This window comes from Papio anubis, chromosome 17 (genome assembly GCF_008728515.1).
Source record: "Papio anubis isolate 15944 chromosome 17, Panubis1.0, whole genome shotgun sequence".
Taxonomy (NCBI): domain Eukaryota; kingdom Metazoa; phylum Chordata; class Mammalia; order Primates; family Cercopithecidae; genus Papio; species Papio anubis.
The window spans coordinates 52294615-52314845 of record NC_044992.1 but is presented as its reverse complement, the minus strand read 5'-3'; the positions used below and the strand labels follow the sequence as shown (position 1 = coordinate 52314845).

Here is a 20231-nt window from a genome sequence, read left to right as displayed (position 1 = left end):
TAAGCTTGTCAGAGGTTCCAAAGTCAGAGAGGTTCTCAAGCTCCGCCCTCCTGGGTTCATGCCATTCTCCTGCCTCAGCCTCCCGAGTAGCTGGACCATGAGGAGCCTACCACGTAGCCTAGTTTTTGTATTTTGTTTTTCTTTTTGGGAGGCGGAGTCTTGCTCTGTCGCCCAGGCTGGGGTGCAGTGGCGGATCTCAGCTCACTGCAAAAATCACCTCCCGGGTTCACGCCATTCTCCTGCCTCAGCCTCCCCGAGTAGCTGGGACTACTGGGGCGCCACTTCCTCGTGACTAGTTTTTGTATTTTTGAAAGTAGAGATGGGGTTTCGTGTTGTAGGATGGTCTTGATCTCTGACCTCGTGATCCATCCCTTCAGCCTTCCCAAAGTCGCGCTGAGTTACAAAGCATGAGCCACCAGCAGCCTGGCCACCTGGCCTCTTAGAATAATTTTGAAAACAATGGGGTTCACCGTCACAGCCCCTAACTGCTCTGATCCTTTGGCCTCTCTCAGGAGACATAAAGCAAACTCAGCCCCAGATGTTCTGCGTAATGGCCACCTTTCCCAAAACTTTTGCTCTGAAAGGAGAACCACTTGAGAGATATGGTAACCTTAAGAATGCCACCAGCACCACTGAATGCCTGGCATGGGCCACGTTAGGTGGAGTATATTTTAGGGCAGTCATTCTTGGTGAATTATTTCTTCCAGCCACCAAAAGTGACTATAAATATCAATATGTCAGGCCCAGGCTGATAAAAGTAGAGGCATGAGGAACCTAGGGTTGTTTTGATGTGCCTTGGTTATGGTATATGTGGAAGATTTTAGAGCTTGTTATAAAAAGGGATGACCCATGGCTCTCCAGGCTGGGTCTGGGGATTACCTTTGTAGCCAGTTACAAGGGAATGTATGCAGCAGTTTTTAAAAATGAGGCAGGGCAGGACAATCTATCTCCAGGCTATAGGCACTGTGGTAAGGGGAGCAAAGCAAGATGTAGTAGGGCATGTATAGTATGCACTGTGTGCTGTGTGCTATCTGCACAGAACTATGAGGTCTGATACAGTAGCCACCTTAAGCCACATGAGCAACTAATGTTTTATAGACATTTAGGTTAGGCCTGGTGGCTCAGCATGCCTGTATGTAATCCCAGCACTTTGGGAGGCCAAGTGGGAGGATAGCTTGAGGCCAATAGTTCGAGACCAGCCTGGGCAACATAGTGAAACCCCTTTTCTACGAAAAAATTTATTTATTTATTTATTTATTATTATTATTATTTTTGAGACAGGTCTCACTCTGTCACCCAGGCTGGAGTGCAGTGGCTCAGTCTCAGCTTATTACAACCTCTGCCTCCTGGGTTCAAGTGATTCTCATGCCTCAGCCTCCAAGTAGCTGGGTCTACAGGTGCGCACCACCATAGCCAGCTAATTTTTGTATTTTTGGTAGAGACAGGGTTTCGCCACGTTGGCCAGGCTGTTCTTGAACTCCTGACCTCAGGTGATCTGCCCGCCTCAGCCTCCCAAAGTGCTGAGATTACAGGCATGAGCCACTGCACCCGGCCAAAAAATTTAAAACTGTAAAAATTAGCCAAACATGGTGTCGTGCATCTGTAGTCCCAGCAACTTAGGAGGCTGAGGTGGGAGGATTTCTTGAGCCCAGGAGGTCAAGGTTGCAGTGAGCTATGACTGCACCACTGCACTCCAGCCTGGACAACAGAGTGAGGCCCTGTCTCAAAAAATAAATAAACAGGAATTTGAGGCCATGTTCATACATGGCTGCAGACCAGTCTGGTAAACAGAGCAAGACCCTGTGTCTTCAAAGAAAAAAGAAATTTTTGTTTTTAAAGTCAGCTCCTAAGACACACTGGCCACATATTAAGTGTTCAACTGCCCCGTGTGGCTAATGGCTACCAAACTGGGCAGCACGGGCGACCATTTTCATCACCAAAGTTCTGTTAGACAACCTCTGGAAGCACACACAAGAAACTGGTAATGGTGATTGCCTTCGGGGAGGGAAACTGGGAGGGTGCAGGGCTGTATGCCCTTTTGTACCTCTTGAATTTCATATCATGTATTTGTATTAGGTGTTTACAAATTATTTTAAAAACAAACTGGGAATTAGGAATCCCCATATGGAATCACTGCAGTGGGACAGTGGTTCCCAAAAAACTACTTTGCAATTTGCCTAAAACAAATTAAGGTAATAGCTATCATGATTTCATATTTAATATTTTTTCACAGCTTAGAGTTTCTTAGCTCCTGTTGCTCTCTCTCTGCTCTTACGAGCTCACAGGGTGATAAAGTGAATTAGTAAGTAGCAGGATAACATTAAAGGAACAATTCCTGGGAAACATGGCAAAACCCTGGTTCTACAAAAATACAAAACATTAGCCAGGCATAGTACATGCGCCTGTGGTCTTAGAGACTTGGGAGGCTGAGGTGGGAGGATCGCTTGAGCCTGGAAGGCAGTAACTCAATCCCAGCAGAATCCCAGGGAGCGAAGGTGACTTATCCCAAAAGAAAAACAAGAAGGAAATTCTATTACCAGAAGACAAAGGGATGAAATGAGGGATGGAGAATCAAAGACTGAAGCTACTAGGGTTCGTTTTTATTAATTTTTAATTTTTTCAGAGGCAAGGGCCTCACTATGTTGCCCAGGCTGGTCTTGAACTCCTGGCCTCAAGCTATCCTCCTGCCTGAGCCTTCCGAGTTGTTGGGATTACAGACATGAGCCGCTGCATTCAACTTTGGTTTTTGTTTGTTTGGTTAGTTTCGTTTTGTTTTTTTGACAGAGTTTTGCTGTGCCACCCAGGCTGGAGTGCAGTCAGTGACTCAGCCTCGGCTCACTGCAGCCTTGACCTCCTGACCTCAAGTGATCCTCCCGCCTCAGTGCCACCCCTCACCACCCTCCAATATCTGGAACTACAGGCGCGCGTGACCGCGCGCGGCTAAGTTTTCAATTTTTTATAGAGATGGGGTTTTACCATGTTGCTTAGGCAGGTCTCCAACTCCTGGACTAAGCGATCTGCCTACCTTGGCCTCCCAAAGTGTGAGCCGCCGCACCCACCATTTAAGATTGAAGCTAGACCAGGCAAACCCTTAAGCCTAAACCAGTAACAGTTTTTCACAAGTTCATAGATGTGACTGTGATAAATAACACACAAATTCACTTAAAAGCAGGTGTGTCCACGTGGTAATTTTTGGTCCTTATTTTTATTTTTATTTTCAGTTAATGGATATTACAGATACAACTTTTTTTTTTTTTCTTTTTTTTGAGACAGGGTCTCACTCTGTCGCCCAGGCTGGAGTGCAGTGGCATGATCAGAGCTCATTGCAACCTCCGCCTCCTGGGTTCAAGAGATTCTCCTCCCTCAGCTTCCTGAGTAGCTGGGATTGCAGGTACATGCAACCACACCTGGCTAATTTTTGTACTTTTTGTAGAGACAGGGTTTTACCATGTTGCTCAGGCTGGTCTTGAACTCCTAAGTTCAAGTGATCCACCTGCCTCAGCCTCCCAAAGTGCTGGGATTACACATGTGAGCCACCATGCCTGGCCTAAAGATATAACTTCTATCATGAGGAGGTCCAAGAACTATTTTCTTTTTCTTTTTTTAATGTTAGAAAGGGATTCTTAACTGAGTATGTGCTGCAGCAAAGGCAGGGGAAATTAAGCAAGAAGAGAAGGGAGCCAGGAAATAAAGGCCCCAACCCAGGAAGCAGTTAAGCAAATTCCGGGATGACCACATGTGACAAGTTTAGGGGATAACTTGAGCATATGGAGGACAGAACTCGGAGAGGGCACTGCGGGCATGGGCCCCACCCACTCTGCCAGAGCACTGGAGGAGAACGAGGGCATGATAATGGTAGATGACACTGAAAGAAAAGGAAAGAGCATGAGGCACCCTTGGGGGAAGCAGCCATCATCAGAGTGTATTTTATTTTTATTTTATTTTATTTTGAGATGGAGTCTCACTCTGTTGCCCAGGCTGGAGTGCAGTGGCATGATCTTGGCTCACTGCAACCTCCGCCTCCCAGGTTCAAGTCATTCTCTGCCTCAGCCTCCCGAGTAGCTGGGACTACAGGGGGGCACCACCACGCCCAGCTAATTTTTGTATTTTCAGTAGAGACAGGGTTTCTCCATGTTGGCCAGGCTGGTCTTGAACTCCTGACCTCAGGTGATCCGCCTGCCTTGGCCTCCCAAAGTGCTGGGATTATAGGCGTGAGCCACCGAGCCTGACCTCACAGCGCATTATTAAGCTCTGTGGTAAATAATATTTATATAGTCACAATTCTGTAAACACTGTTAATTTTCTACAAATTGTGGCATAACCAAACCTCAAGAATGGACAGGGCTGGGGTATAAAAGAGCGAAGTCCTTGCCTGGTTTACTAGGAAGGCAATAGATAGTGTCTAAAACTATGAGACAGCTGGGCACGGTGGCTCACGCCTGTAATCCCAGCACTTTGGGAGGCCAAGGCGGGTGGATCATGTGCGGTCAGAAGTTTGAGATCAGCCTTGACAACATGGTGAAACCCTGCGACTACTAAAAATACAAAATTAGCTGGGCGTGGTGGCATGCGCCTGTAATCCTAGCTAGTAGGGAGGCTGAGGCAGGAGCATTACTTGAATCCAGGAGGCGGAGATTGCAGTGAGCCAAGATGGCGCCACAGAACTCCAGCCTGGGTGACAGAGCAAGACTGTGTCTCAAAAAAAATAATAATAATAAAATAAAAACAATGAGACGTGCAGGAGATGCAGGGAGAAGCACCAGAAGATTCTGCTGAAAGCCTGCTCCCCCAGAAGGGTGGGGACAATGTACTGCTGTTTTTCGTTATGTTTCATCCCCATTCCGCTTCATTTGATTGAATTGTAAACCATGTGTATAATAACACTTTTTAACCAAATTTTTAAAAAAGAGAGAGTGGAAAGAAACAGCTTCCTGCAACAAAACTGAAGAGCACACCAGTGATTCCAGGGTCCAGAGAGGAGGGTGCATTAACGCTAGTTTCATGATTTCAATCAGATGCCAAGTAAGGATGTATCTGGGGTTCAGACAAGAAAGGCTCTCATTCAAGTGCTTAAAAGAGCAATGGAAGGCAAGGACCTGCCCAACTGGCAGGGTGAAAATTAGCCAGAACTGGAATAGTAACAGCTGTTCATCTTTGAGCACTTAACTACAGGCCAGAACTTGCATTAAGGATATCAGCTTTTTCTTTTTTTCTTTTTTTTTTTTTTGGTGGTGGTTGTTTTGGAACAGAGTCTCACTCTGTCATGTAGGCTGCAGTGCAGTAGCGCAATCTCAGCTCACTGCAACCTCCGCCTCCCGGGTTCAAGCGATTCTTGTGCCTCAGCCTCCCAAGTAGCTGGGACTACAGGCATGCACCACCATGCCTGGCTAATTTTTGTATCTTTGGTAGAGATGGGGTTTCACCATGTTGGTCAGGCTGGTTTCGAACTCCTGGCCTCGAGCAATCCACCCGCCTCAGCCTTCCAAAGTTATGGGATTACAGGCGTGAGCCACTGTGCCCAGCCAGGATGGCATCATATTTGATCCTCACATCAACTGACATTAGCCCCAATTTACAGATGAGGAACTGAGGCTCAGAGAGGTTTTGGCACTTGCCTGAGGTCACACACTCTGGGCTCTCTGCTTGGGGCTGAGGGCCAAGGGGCGTTGTGACTGACTTCTCTTTCCTGAACATCAGTAAAATTCAATTTAGAAATTTCTGTCTTAAGTGCTATCTCAAGGGGCCTGTGAAAGATGCTGACTCTGTGGCAGCTGTCTTAGCCCCATACTCATTGGGTTGCCCTGGGCCCCACACTGTTTTAAGGAAGTCCCAGCAAATAATATGGGGTAGAGTCAGATTCAGACCTAAGCAGCTCTGGCTCTAAAACCCACTGAACAAAGCTGCAACTAGAATCAGAACTAGGTGAGAATCCTACTTCTAGCACTTACTAGATCTGTGGCTGTGGCCCCCCACAAGTTACTTAACCTCTTTTTTTTTTGTTTTTCATTTTATCTTTTTAGAGACGAAGTCTCGCTCTGTCACCAGGCTGGAGTGCAGTGGCGTGATCTTGGCTCACTGCAACCTCTGCCTCCTGGGTTCAAGCTATTCTCCTGCTTCAGCCTCCTGAGTAGCTGGGACTACAGGCATGTGCCACCACACCCAGCTAATTATTTGTATTTTTAGTAGAGACAGGGTTTCACCATGTTGGCCAGGATGGTCTGGATCTCTTGATCTCATGATCCACCCACCTCGGCCTCCCAAAGTGCTGGGATTATAGGCATGAGCCACCATGCCTGGCCACTTAACCTCTTTTAAACCTATTTTCTCATCCACACAATGGAGATAATGGTAGCACACACCTTTCAGGTGGCTGATAAGGAATATAAGGTGAACACAGGTGCCTATGTGGGTTCCTCCATTTTCCATAAATGTTAATTCCCTTACCCATCATCTCCTAGGTTAGTCCCGGAGGACAGACTTGAAGTTTGAAAACAGAAAGTAACTGCCAAAAGGGATTATTTAAGGCAGAGATTCCCCCCTTTTATTATCCTTTAGGTCCCCAGTGGTGAGGGCAGGGGACAAGAGAGGTGGGGTCAAGCCCAAATTCTTGGACCTCATCCTAGAGTGACTCTTTAGGGTTAGTGTGGGGTTAGGAATCTGCATTTTGGACCTATCCCCAGGGCATTCTGATGCTTGTAGTTCTCCTATCTGGCTTTGAGTAACTCTGGGTAGTGCTTTAAATCTAAGCTGACAGACCAGTGGGATGTGAACCGTCCTTGCAAATGTTTTGAGCCCTTCCTGCACTGGCCTCCAACTCTGCCTTGCTCAGTCTGTCTTCAGCTCCCCTTCCATTCCGGCCCTCTCCCATTACCCTTTCCTTTCTCACTTGCTTTTATTTTTTATTTTATTATTATTATTTAAAAAAAATTTTGAGACAGGATCTCACTCTGTCACCCAGGCTGGAGTGCAGTGGCACTATCTTGGTTCACTGCAATCTCCGCCTCCCGGGTTCAAGCAATTCTCATACCTCAGCCTCCCTAGTAGCTGGGACTACAGGCGCACACCACCACACCTGGCTAATTTTTGTATTTTTAGTAGAGATGGGTTTCACCATGTTGGCCAGGCTGGTCTTGAACTCCTGACCTCAAGTGATCCACCCGCCTCAGTCACCCAAAGTGCTGGAATTACAGGCATGACCCACCGCGCCCAGCCTCCTTTTCCACTTCCTACCTTCCTCCCCACCTCTGGGTGCACCCTCCCCTGAGCTCAGCCTGTATTCCTGTCTGCTGGCCACTTACCAGCCAGTCTCTTCACCTGTGATGCCCTTTACTCACCTAGAAAGCTCACATCAAAAGTCGCCTCCTCCAGGATACCTCTCAAGTTCTCCTCTCTGGTCCCTTGGCCCTTTGCGGGTACCTTTTTTCTTGTGTAAGTCACATGATAATGTGAGGGTTTTTTTTTTCCCCATCTGGAGTCTGCCTGGTGGGCTCATGGTCCATTTGTGGAAACATGCATTTCCCTCTTCTCCGCTCCCCTCCTTCATGATCCATGCTTTATGCAGCTTCCCCAAGGCATGCAGAGCAAGCTGAGAGGAGGTAGACAAGCCTGCAGACCTTTCACAGAAGCGAGGTGGCTTGGGAAGTAAGAGAAGACGAGGAGATAGGGGTTCCTAAAAAGCAGACAAGAGATTACCGAGGGGTTCCCCACAGCGCCAGCACACAGCCGCTGCACAAAAATGCAGTGGAATTACTGACGGACATTATGTGCTTTTTTTTTTTTTTTTTTTTTTGAGGCGGAGTCTGGCTCTCTTGCCTAGGCTGGAGTGCAGTGGCCGGATCTCAGCTCACTGCAAGCTCCGCCTCCTGGGTTCACGCCATTCTCCTGCCTCAGCTTCCCGAGTACCTGGGACTACAGGCGCCCGCCACCTCGCCCAGCTAGTTTTTTGTATTTTTTAGTAGAGACGGGGTTTCACTGTGTTAGCCAGGATGGTCTCGATCGCCTGACCTTGTGATCCGCCCGTCTCGGCCTCCCAAAGTGCTGGGATTACAGGCTTGAGCCACCGCGCCCGGCCGACATTATGTGCTTGATGGGGGACAGGGAGTGATTGTGCCAAGCCACCAAGGATCATGCTGTGCCAGTTGCATACTATCCTTTTGCCAAGGTGAAATGATTTCCCTACTAAATCCCTTACTTTCCACTTTGTTTAAAATGAGTTTAATACCAAGAGAGTAGTTTGTGTCTATGTCCTTATTTCTAATCTTCCTGCTCAACCATTAACCGCACTAAACACACTCAGACCCATCTAGTCTAAAATTGAGAAGGGGAGGTTCTCAATCCTGGAGAGAGAATTACTGAAAGGGTGGCCCTGATACAGTCTGGAGTCACACTCCCAAGTGCTGGTTTTATACTTGAAAGCAGACAGCAGGACTCTGACCTTTGCAGAGATAGGAGGGACACCTTCCTACCCAGAGAAGCCAAAAGAGCACAGGAAGCCCAGGCCGAGGGCAGTGAAGCTTGCTTCCAAGAACTGGTCCGTTCCCCAGCCAACCCCTGTGCCTACTTAGGACTGGCATGTAGCAGCACCTCTCCTCATCCACACTCAGGCCCTAGGCTCCCAATTGACCAGAGCCTGCAAGTATAAAGTGTCCAGAGCATGGGTCCCTGCCAACACTCCCTGCCCTGCTCTTCACTAGCTGTGGTCACCACTGATGACATTTTGTCCCGAGTTCATCTGAAAGAGCAATGTCACTTTTGTGTTAGAAAGGAGACATACAGGCCAGGTGTGGTGGTTCATGCCTGTAATCCCGGCGCTTTGGGAGGCCGAGTCACGAGGATCGCCTGAGGCCAAGAGTTGGAGACCAGGCTAGGCAACACAGTGAGACCCCGTCTCTACAAAATCAGTAAATTTTTAAAAATGAAAAAATTAGCTGGGCGTGGTGGTGCACGCCTGTAGTCCCAGCTACTTGGAGGCTGACGTGGGAGGTAGTGAGCCGCCACAGCACTCCAGTCTGGGCGACACAGTGAGACCCTGTCTCAAAAACAAAAACAGAAAGGAACAAAGAAATCTTCTACATGGCAGGCCGGGCGCGGTGGCTCACGCCTGTAATCCCTGCACTTTGGGAGGCCGAGGTGGGCGGATCACGAGGTCAGGAGATCGAGACCATCCTGGCTAACACGGTGAAACCCCGTCTCTACTAAAACACAAAAAATTAGCCGGGCGCGGTGGCGGGCGCCTGTAGTCCCAGCTACTTGGGAGGCTGAGGCAGGAGAATGGCGCGGACCCGGGAGGCGGAGCTTGCAGTGAGCCATCGCGCCACTGCACTCCAGCCTGGGCGACAGAGTGAAGACTCCGCCTCAAAAAAAAAAAAAAAAAAAAAGAAATCTTCTACATGGCTAGAAGAGAATAACCGGGCCCCTAAGCTTCGTGCCAGGCGGTGCTAATGGGCGAGTTACACACGGAAGAGTGCCCAAGGGGACCTCAAGGCATTCCCTTGGGATAAGGCATGGTCAAAACAGCTATGTTTATCCTGAAGCGAAAGGCGGAGGCTCCAGTTTGGGTCCCGGCTCCGCCCCACGGGCTGCACTGCTGCCCTCGGGGAGGCAAAGATAGGGCAGGCGTTGTTAGTCTCACTCACAAGTGGGAACTCTTCAACTGAGGGAGGCGAAGTGACAGCCCCAATGTTGCATAGATGGTTCTGAGGCCAAACGAGGTCAGGAACTCAGAAGCCAGGATCTAGTTTGACGTAGACCTGCGGGAGGCGGGCGGTAACGGACGCGTTCCCCCTGACACCGGTGCCTTCGCCTATTTGCGCCCCGCAGGCGCTCCCGGTTCCCCAGCCTCCTACACCTCGCATCTGCCCTGGGGCTCAGCGCCCAGGGACTTCCGGGAGCAGCTGGCCCCGCCCCAAGGCTCCTTCGGGCCGCGCGATTGGCACGGCGGGCCGGGGGCAGGGCCGGAGCGCCGAGCCAACGTGATGGCGTCAGGGGCCGCGGGCGCCGCTTCCTGTTGTCAGTGGCCAAGAGGCCGCATCGTCTGCTCCGAGTGCTGAGGAGCTGCTGCGGCCGGGAGCGCCCCCAGCCTCGCTCCTCGCTCCGCTTGGTGAGTTAGGGGGTCAAGATGCGAGGAGGGCGGCGGGGCCGAGGCGCGAACGGGCGGTGGGCCTCCTGCTCCCTCCGCGATCCCCAGCGCCTGGTTACCCTGAGACTGCCCGGCTTCAGAGCCCTCAGCTCTGCCCAGCCCGCGCCCGCCCCCGCCCCGCTCCCACCCAGCCTTCCCCCTGCACCGCCGCTGTGGCCCCGTGCCCCACGTCTGTCCAGCCTCCAACCCGCGCCCGCATTCCCTCACCGGCGGTCTTGCTTAAATGCAGCTTCACTCGTGACCCCACTTTACCTTAGTTCCAACCCCGATCTCGGCCACGTCTCTTCGCCCCGCCCTGACACACCTCATCGTCTCTCCCGACCCCTCTGGTAATCCCGATGCTCCTCGCTCACGTCCCCAAGACCCACCATTCAGGTTTCCCCTTCTCTGGCTCAGCTTTCTTATCCCAGTCACCCCCATCCCCTGTCCAGCTCCCCAAGATCTGCTCATCCCAAACACTCTAGCTCTGCCTTCTCATCTAAGACCCACCCCCAAAGTAAGTGCCCTGTTGAGCTCACCGCTTTCTTCCGGATAACTCCGATCTCAGCCTCATTCCAAGTCTTAACTGTGTCTTCTCGTCCTTAGTCTCCTAGCCCTCTGTATACCTTCCTTTGCGTCTCCTGCCGTACTGAGGACACCCCATCCCTAAGTCTTTGCCAAACTATCCCTAACTCTTGCTGCCTCCTTTCCTACCACCCTCACCCAATCTTGTTAAAAATGACATCTCCATGTCCTTTCACCCCCGCTGACCGACCGCAACTCTTCACCCCAACTCTGCATCCATTCCTTCCCTGGACCCAACTCCCATTCAACCTGAGAACTTTAGTGCAGAGTCTCCTGCCAACTCCACCAGCTGCCCCTCAACAGCCAAATGTAGGTGCTCACTCAGACCCGCAGTTAGAGACTGAGCAGCATGATTGGCGGGTGTAGGGGCTCAGGTGGTAAATAAGGGTGGAGGAACAGTGGGCTCTCCCCAACTCTTGGGTGGGGCCAGGGTTTTTCCTGGCATCTGGTCTCCTGTACCTGTCCTCAGGGACTGTGTTTCTGGCATTTATATTAAATGACTTGTGCTGGCTGCTGGAATGGTAGGTATCATTCAAATATCTGGAAGGTGAGAGATGGCCACTTACTCAGCTCACTTAGCACAGAATGATGGAAGCTGTCACTTCCTTCTGGCTGGTGTTCTGGCCCTGGAGAGCCTCTGGGAAGTTCTGCGTGGTGTTGGCTGTGGTCACAGAACATTGTTCATGTTCCTTTTCCTGTAAGGAACTTGTAAGGGCCTCTCCCTGCCAGAGCTGATGGCAGATCAATCCTGATGCTGAATTCAGGGGATATGATGGGTGCCAGAGGCAGTGTTACCTGTTGTGAAGAGTATAAGTGAGTAGATCCTGGGGAGGCTGAGGTCTAGGTGGGTACAGAGGCTCTTGAATCGCTTTCTTTTCTTGCAAGTGCTGGATCATTGACTTTTGGCCACTTGGGTTCCATGAACACAGGAACCACGTTATCTCAGAGCAGCTGAGGGAGAAGGACGTTCCAGAGGCACCCAAGTCTCATGCTCAGCGTTTATAGTTTCCGGGGGGCTTTTTGGTACACATTTTCTCTGAATCCCGAGGACCCGGCATCAGATGGGTGAGCCATTTGATTGCAGTGTTTTTCTTTCTTTCTTTCTTTCTTTTTTTGCAATGGAGTTTTACTCTTGTTGCCCAGGCTGGAGTGCAGTGGCACGATCTCGGCTCACCACAACATCTGCCTCCCAGGTTCAAGTGATTCTCCTGCCTCAGCCTCCCAAGTAGCTGGGATTACAGGCATACACCACCATGCCTGGCTAGTTTTGTATTTTCAGTAGAGATAGAGGTTTCTCTGTTGATGAGGCTGGTCTCCAACTCCCGACCTCAGGTGATCCACCCACCTTGGCCTCCCAAAGTGCTGGGATTGATTACAGGCGTGAGCCACGGTGTCTGGCTGATTGCAGTTTTAAAGGGCCCCAAAGAACATTGTCTCTGCTTGCCATTTATAGTCATACTCCTTTGAAAAAGTGAATACTGTTTACCGTCAATGTCCTCCCATTAATATGCAGTATATTTAAGTCATTTTCAGCCTTATTGGCAGCTTGGCTTAAGGACAGGAGCTCCACAGTTGCCCCAGCACTTAACAGTTGTTATACCCCAACTTCCCACATTCGGTGAAATCGAGATACCTGCCCTGTGTCTTGTTTTTATTAATCAATTCATTCAGCAGCTTATTTTTTGAGCACCAGTGTTTGCCAAGCACTGTTCTAGGTACTAGAAATACATTGGTGAATGGGTGAGGCAACAGTCCTGTTTTCATTCAGAGTTTGGTCCTTGTTAGAATCCTCTGGGATATGGGACAAGAATATAGGGAAGATGGGTGTTATTGGATGGAAGGAAGGAGGGAGGAAAGAAAGATAGCCAGTGTTCACTGACTCCACAATTCTGCCCTCATCCACTAGCCCTGAGTCTGGGAATCACAAGCTAGAAGTTTCTCACCCTTCATCTGGTATTTAATTGCTTCAAAACTCCGACCCCCACCACCTCACCCATCACAGAAATCCAGCTTTCCTCAGGTGGACAGGGGTGCAGTTTCCTCAGTCAGCACTCACATGCCTGAAAGATCAGCTGCCTTTCTGAATCAGAGGATAACTTTGTCATTCTTTTCCAATTGAAAAAACATGACTCATCAATTGGTACAGCAGTTGGATGGCTTAAAGCCAGGCTGTGGCTCTGAACAGCCAGTTACACAATTCAGGCAGTGGACAGAAGGCCGTGGGGAGTGGCTGAGAAGTCCCTCAAGAGAAGAGGTTGCTGTTCACTGATGGTGGAGTGTTTTGAGAGTAGAGAAACCAGGTTATACCTTTCTTCTTTTAATGTAAGTCTCATCCAAGTCATTCTCTTTTTTTGCTTCCTTGATCTCTGGAGGAAGTGAAATTGGACGTATAGAGAAGGCCAGGTAGTATAATGCAGGAAACCAACCGGAACTGTTCCTTCCTAACTATGTTGGAACATTTAAGAAAGTATAGCTCTGAGACTTCAGGAGCATTGGTAGGACCTGGGCTCAGCTGGTTGGGGCTATAAATCTGATTGACAGAACTGTTTCTTGTTGGTTTTAGACCTTCTGTGATGAAATGGAGCTTCCAAGTACCTCTGAAGAAGAAATAATAGTTTGCCTGAATTTGAGCCAAAGACCTGAGGCCTTTTGGTCCAGGGAAAGATACAGGAGTGGGGATGAGGAAACCAGAGAGTTCTGTCCTTTACCGGAGACCCATTGCTACTGAGCCTCAGTTTTGTCCTCTGTAAAACAGGGATAATTACTCTCTCACGGGATTGCTGTAAGAATTAAATGAGGTTAGAGAGGAACATCAGAGAAGCCTGCTTTCTGCACTCTGGAGAGCTATATGAGGGTGAATCAATATATAGGGTGGCAGTAGACTTGGTGTGGTTTGGGACTTCCTAAATGGCACCGGTCACCTTTCCCCTGCTAAGCTTTCACCGGTCATGTTCAAGGGCCCTTGGGTAGTGTTGCCCAACTTTGCCTTACTCCCTTCAGGTAGGTCTCCTTGAAGCCACGCCTCTCTTCACTTTGGTTCTTGGTGTCAATGAAGAGCATTTTGAGGACAGAAAGTGGAACCAGTTCCATAGGATGGTAGATTCAGAGTCTGGGCCACCAGGGTGAGTGACGCAGTGCTGTCCCCACAGTCAAGAGACACAAAGCCTCCTTCCGATCCCGCCGTGAGTTCTTATGTCACTGACCATCTGAGCCCTGCCTCCCTGAGCATGATGGAACAGACACGGATAGGTGGGGTGCTATGGCTGCCTACAAACAGAGGTGTCCTGCATTGTGGCCGGAACCCTACAGGCTCAGTCCTATCCTGTGAATTTTCAAGTGGCTCTTCTGCTGGATTTATCTGAGCTCTTGTCAGTCATTTTGTGGCATTTCTGACTCTGTTTTAGGCCAAGTGACCCTTCTCTTGTCTTGCCCTGTCTCTCTTAGCTTCAGTTTATTTTATTATTTATTTATTTAGAGAAATAAATTATTTATTTATTTATTCTTGCTTTGCTGCCCAGGCTGGAGTGCAGTGGCACAATCTCGACTCACTGCAACCTCCGCCTCCTGGGTTCAAGCAGTTCTCTTGCGTCAGCCTCCCGAGTAGCTGGTATTACAGGCATGGGCCACCATGCCCAGCTAATTTGACCTCAAGTGATCCTCCTGCCTCAGCCTCCCAAAGTGCTGGGATTACAGGTATGGGCCACAGCAGCTGGCCTACGGCACCCGGCCTATTTTGTTTTCTTAGCATAGGGTTACTTGGCCAGAGCACCCACTTACCAATGGCCTGTCCCTCCCAGTGAATACTCTGAATACTCTATTATTCTCAGTTAATTAGTTAATGAGGTCTTAATGGGCCTGGGCTATTATTCAAATTATTGGGTTTAAGCCCTTAGGGTCCCGCCCTGTAGCTGGCCAAGGGAAGGGCAACTTTGGGGCTTTGGGCTCTGTCTTGAAGGGTGGGCCTGAGGGCCTTAGACCACTGGAATTGTGGACTGGAATTGGAGCCCAGGGTTTTGGAGCCAGAGAAGCTGGATGTGGCCTGCTGAGCTGCACAACGGTGGCCTTGACAGAGCCTGACCTCAAGACCAGGCCTGTTTCTGGAAGTGACCTTAGATGCAGAGTCACCATAGCATACAACCCCCTTTTCCTGTCACCCCGTGGCCAGAATGGGGAACTGGTCTCCGGAGGAGGGCCCTGAGAATCCCTGGGTAGCTGGGAGCAGACCATGGTGAAGGGTGAGGCAGTCAGATGGGGCTGTAGTCAGGACTAAGGGCTCTTCTGGCCATCTGCAGCGCCTGGCCTGTTACTGGGTCTGCAGGAACCGTCCTCCACACACGCCTGCTTCCTCCTAAGGGACCTGACTTAGGGAGGTTGGCTCTGGGTCCTGACTCCCTGTGTCCTGTTTGCCCTCTGCTATCCCCAGAGGCCAGAGATCCAATCAGAGCACCTTCCACCATTTAGGGCCAGCCTGCCTGTCTGCTTTCCAAACCTCATGCTGCTCCAGCGCTGTCCAGGAAACCTTTCCCGCCACACTGGCCTTAATGTTTCCCTGCACCCCCTGTTCCCAGCCTCCAGCGAAGGGGTCTTCCCAGACTACCCCTGGAATCCTAGCTCTGAGGTGATGGCACTGTTGATGAAAAAGCCAAACTCCGTTAAATATTGGAAGAGGTTTATTCTGAGCCAAATGTGAGGACCATGACCCGTGACATAGTCCTGGGAGGCCCTGAGAACATGTGCCCAAGGTGATTGGGTTACAGCTTGATTTTTATCCAAGTTACAAGCAAAGACGTAAATTAATACATGTAAGGTATACATTGGTGGGGGCAGGGTAAAGTGGATTAAAAGATTTCCTGATTGGCAATTGGTTGAAAGAGTTGAACTTTGCCTAAAGAGTTAAAGTCAGCAGAAAGAAAAGCTTGGGGTTAAGATAAGGTGGGTTGTGGAAGCCAAGGTTCATGTTATGTAGGTGAAGCCTTCAAGAGAATAGATGGTAAATGTTTCTAAGGTGTCAGACTCTTAGTTAAATCTCTCCTAGATCAGGAAAAGGCCGAGAAAGGGAAGGGAATCTCTGCAGGATATAAATTTTCCCCACAGGAGATGGCTTTGCAGGGCCATTCCAAAATATGTCAAAGAAATATACTTGGTGGTAAAATACTTTGATTTCCTTTAGGGCCTGTTATCTCCCATGTGATGTTAGACCAGAGTCAGGTTGGAGTTGGTACCTTAATTGCTGAGAGTCTGCTCTGTCAGTCTTAGTCTGTTTTAATGTTAATGCTGCTCAGTTGTGTCTAAGCTCCAAAAGGGAGAGGCTAGGATGAGGCATGGCCCACGCCCCACTTCCTGTCATGGCCTGAACTCAGTTTTTAGGTTTTTTCAAAATCCCTTTGGCCAAGGGGGGCCCATTCAGGCAGTTTGGGGGCTTAGAATTTTAGTTTTGGTTTACAGCACTCACTTAGCAATCTGGTTTTCCTAGGGCTGGGGTTGACCTCCTTCTGGAGGCTGGTGGTAGAGTCAGGCCGCTTATCAGCCCTGGGACCTCAGGAATGTTCTTGACCTGGGTCAGCTGCCATTTCCTTATCTGTCAGGTGGAGACAATAAAACAGCACTCCTAGGGTGCTTAGGGGGACTATAAATTAGGCAATATATGTAAAGAGAATCGAGCCCATTTAACTTTTCTTGGTTTTGTTAACTTCTTTGTGCGGTGATTGTTTGAGAGCCGAGGCAGCTGTGATATCACCTTCCCCAGCGTTCCCCTGATGCTCAGCTGGGCGTTCACTAGAGATTTGTTTACGTGTGAATGTGCCTGCCTAGCCCAGGTCTGTCCAAGTTTCTGGGGTGGGGCCAAGCCAGCCAGCAGCCCCCTCAGGCTCAGGCCCTACCCCACCCTACCCCACCCACTCCCAGGAGGAATCTGGCAGCCCTGAGGGATTTAACCACTCACTGACTTCAACTCTTCCTGCATACTCATTTAGGCGATGACATTCTTGGTCTGTAGGTTTAGGTGGCCACATCCACTGGGATGACAGATACCAGGTACAACGTATCAGGTACAGATACATATCAGGCCCCGTGACAGGCGTTTACACATTCTCCATCTGAGAGGTCTCCGCATGCCTGCCTGGTTAGTGGCAAATTGCGATGAGACCTTGTGGTTGTCCTGATTAGACAAGTCCCTGTCTGTGCTGCTCACACCAGACCCTCAAAGCCCTGTTGAGAAGCAGAAGTGTAGCAAGGGAGCCCTTCCCTTTTGAAGCCATTACCGTTGTACTTTTTACTGCTGAGCTGGCAGACGTTGGACTGGAACAAGGAGTGAGGGGTGGGGGCAGGGTGTTGCAGGACCCAGCCCCTGAATGTGAGCCCCTGCTTCCTTGTCCCAGTGGGTTCCTGCCACTTTCAGCTGCAGCCTTCCCCTCGAACCCGCAGCTCCGTATCCGAATCAGCCTGTCATTCCCTGCCTACAGGTTTCGATCCTACAGAGCCCTGGCTTTCTGGGCAGCATTTGATGTGAAGCGCCCTTACCACCCACTCCTTGGGGTGGACCCACCCCCGGCACCCAGGACTCCTTGCCTCCCAAGGACTGAGCCTCCTGGACTTTCCTTCCTCGCTTCCTTCCTTCAAATCCATTATCAGTTTTAACTTTTGTGCTCTTCAAAGGCCTTTCGGCTGTGGTTTGAGTAAGAGAGGCTGACTTCCTGCTGCTTGCTGGGAAAGGACTCTGGCTGGGGGATAGTTGCCTGCCCGTTCATCTGGCTGCCATCTGTCTCTTCAGGTGCCATGTGATTCTCCGAGGGAGCAGCTGCATGAGTGGAGATGCTCTCGGTGGAGAATGGACTGGACCCCCAGGCTGCCATCCCGGTAGGTGGGCGAGGGAGGATCAAGGGTGGGGAAGGGGTGCAGGGGTCGGTCGTTTCATCTGCTTGGCTCACTTCGAAATGAAGGGCACTGTCCTGCAAGAGAGGCCAGGCTGAGAAGAAGTTACAGCACAAGCAGGCTCCAAGAAGACCCTGTCCTTTCTAGATCACCTTATTGGTGATAAGATGGAGATTTACAAAAAGCAGTGGGAATTTAAGATCAGTAACCTGAAGACCAAGGATTTCCATTCAGCCCTTAGGCCATGATTTGGTCACAGTCTGGCCAAAGCCCTGAATTGGTGGGAAACAGGTATTCCCAGGCACTGGTTTGTTGTTTTAGTAATGGGGATAAATTGGTAACTTACATGGATCTGAACACTTACCATTTTCTAGGATATTCTAAATGTAATTATTTGTGAGCAGTTCACTGGAGCCCCCTAGGACCTTTTCTTGGAGAGCCCTTTGCACCCTCCTGGGCTGTCTTGGGTACTCTGGATGGAGCTCTCTGTTCCCTTGGAAAGGCAGGAAGTCAGGTAGCTTTGGGGCTGGTCCCTTAGCAGCATCCTGAGGTGGCTTTCGGGGAGAAGCCAGGATTTCCCTTTCCTCCCTACTGCTGCTTCCCAGCTCAGAGAACTCTCTGCTTGAAAGAAACTATAGCCCTCAGAGATGTGCCTTTCCCCGTCCTGGCCACAGGAGAGTCCAGTTCCACCTGTTTCCCAGCTGGCTTTCATGCAGAGGCTCTTCCCTCCCCTCTGCACCCCCACTCTCCCACCCCTGGCCGAATCCCACCCCAGGACCCTTCAGAGCTAGGGCAGAACCCTGGCCAACTCAGCCTTCTAACAGCAGCTGCACAAACTGACTCCATGAGGGTATGCGTTTCTTGAGGGTATGCCTTACTTCTCCCTGTATACCCTAACCCAACACCTAGTAGGTGCTCAGTTGAACGAAGTGTGTATGTGCTTTTTAAATATAATATACTAATAACATCTTGCATTTAAAAGAACATTTAAAATTAAACTATTTCAAGATTAAAAACTTTTGAGCTTCAAAGGATACTATCGAGAAAATGAAAAGACAACCCACAGAATGGGAGAAAATATTTGCAAATCAAATATCTGATAAGGGTCTAGTATCCAGAACATATAAAGAACACTTATAACTCAACAATAAAGAGACAAATAATCCAGTTATAAAATGGGTGAAGGATTTGAATAGACACTTCTCCAAAGAAGATACATACATGGCCAGGAAAGATGCTCATTATCATTAGACATCAGGGAAATGCACATCGAAACCACAGTGAGATACTACTTCACACCCCCTAGGATGGCTGTAATAAAAAAAACCAACAACTAGTGTTGGCAAAAATGTGGAGAGGTTGGAACTCAGATATTGCTGGTGGGAATGTAAAATAGTGCAGCCACTTTGGCAAATAGTTTGGCAGTTCCTTGATAAGTTAAACATAGAATTATGTATACAATTCCACTCCTAGATATATACCCAAGAGAACTAAAAATATAAGTCCACTCAAAAACTTGTACATGGATGTTCATAGCAGCATTATTGATAATAGCAAAAGAGTAGAAACAACCCAAATGTCTATTAACTGATGAATGGATGAATAAAATGTGGTAAAATTCTGGCAATAAAAAGGGATGAAGTCCTGATACATGCTACAACATGGTGGAAAATATTATGCTAAGTGAAAGAAGTCAGATTCAAAGGGTCATATGTTGTGTTCATATCTATTCATGTGAGATGTACAAAATACGAAAAACCACAGAAACAGAAAATAGGTTAGTGACTTCATTCACTTCCTATTCCCCTTTCTCCCAGCCCCTGGCAATCACTAATATATCAGTATTTCTTTTTGGGGTGATGAAAATCTTTTTTCTTTTTCTTTTCTTTTTCTTTTTTTTTTGAGTCTCACTCTGCCGCCCAGGCTGGAGTGCAGTGGCACAATCTTGACTCACCACGAACTCCACCTCCCAAGTTCAAGCGATTCTCATGCCTCAGCCTCCCAAGTAGCTGGGATTATGGGTGCACACCACCACGCCTGGCTAATTTTTGTATTTTTAGTAGAGACAGGGTTTCACCATGTTGGCCAGGCTGATCTCGAACTCCTGACCTCAGGTGATCCACTTGTCTTGGCCTCCTGAAGTGCTGGGATTACAGACGTGAACCACCATGCCCAGCCAGAAAAATCTTCTAAAATTAGATAGTGATGATGGTTGCACAATTGTGTTAATAGACTAGAAGCAATTGAACTGTACACTTTAAATGGGTGTATTTTATGGTATATGAATTATATCTCATTAAAGCTGTTATATTTTTTCAAATTTAACTTTTCAAAGAATGTTAACATAGTTTTGACTGAAATCAAAATAAAAGATTAAAATATGTATCCATAATCCTATCACCCAACAATTCAAACCAGTTTTTCTTTAATCCCTTCCAGTCCTTTTCCAAACACTTACGTGATTTTCACATACTTATAATTATGCTCAGTTTTTACTGTATATTTCCAAAAGACTATGTACATTTTGTGGTGTCTTCATTTAACAAACATTTATTATTTCTATGTGCCAGGCACAGTGCCAAGTGTTGACACAAGGATGAATAAAACACTAGTCTTAGTGCCACACTTAGCTTATATATATACATATATATATATATAT

At 48.8% G+C, this 20231-nt stretch overlaps 1 protein-coding gene and 1 long non-coding RNA gene across 6 annotated transcripts in view; one reads left to right on the top strand and one right to left on the bottom strand.

Moving 5' to 3' along the window:
* The window catches only part of LOC103878886, a 46063-nt gene extending 36203 nt beyond the window's left edge, over positions 1 to 9860 (bottom strand). For 2 of the 4 annotated variants that reach the window (XR_004179464.1, XR_004179467.1), the window contains exons 1-2: positions 9636 to 9857; positions 7335 to 7669 (exon numbers count right to left, since the gene is read on the bottom strand). This is a non-coding gene — a long non-coding RNA (uncharacterized LOC103878886). Of the gene's footprint in view, positions 1 to 7334; positions 7670 to 9635 lie in introns of all 4 variants that reach the window. The other 2 variants (XR_004179466.1, XR_004179465.1) reach the window with 2 other exon arrangements.
* A 78-nt stretch (positions 9861 to 9938) lies between these two features.
* Positions 9939 to 20231, top strand: part of PLEKHM1 (pleckstrin homology and RUN domain containing M1) — a 54536-nt gene continuing 44243 nt past the window's right edge. The window contains exons 1-2 of one of the 2 annotated variants that reach the window (XM_031657646.1): positions 9939 to 10099; positions 17472 to 17557. In XM_031657646.1, the coding sequence (XP_031513506.1) occupies positions 17513 to 17557 (45 nt within the window). In that variant the 5' untranslated portion in view covers positions 9939 to 10099; positions 17472 to 17512. The remainder of the gene's footprint in view (positions 10100 to 17471; positions 17558 to 20231) is intronic. The other variant, XM_031657647.1, reaches the window with a different exon arrangement.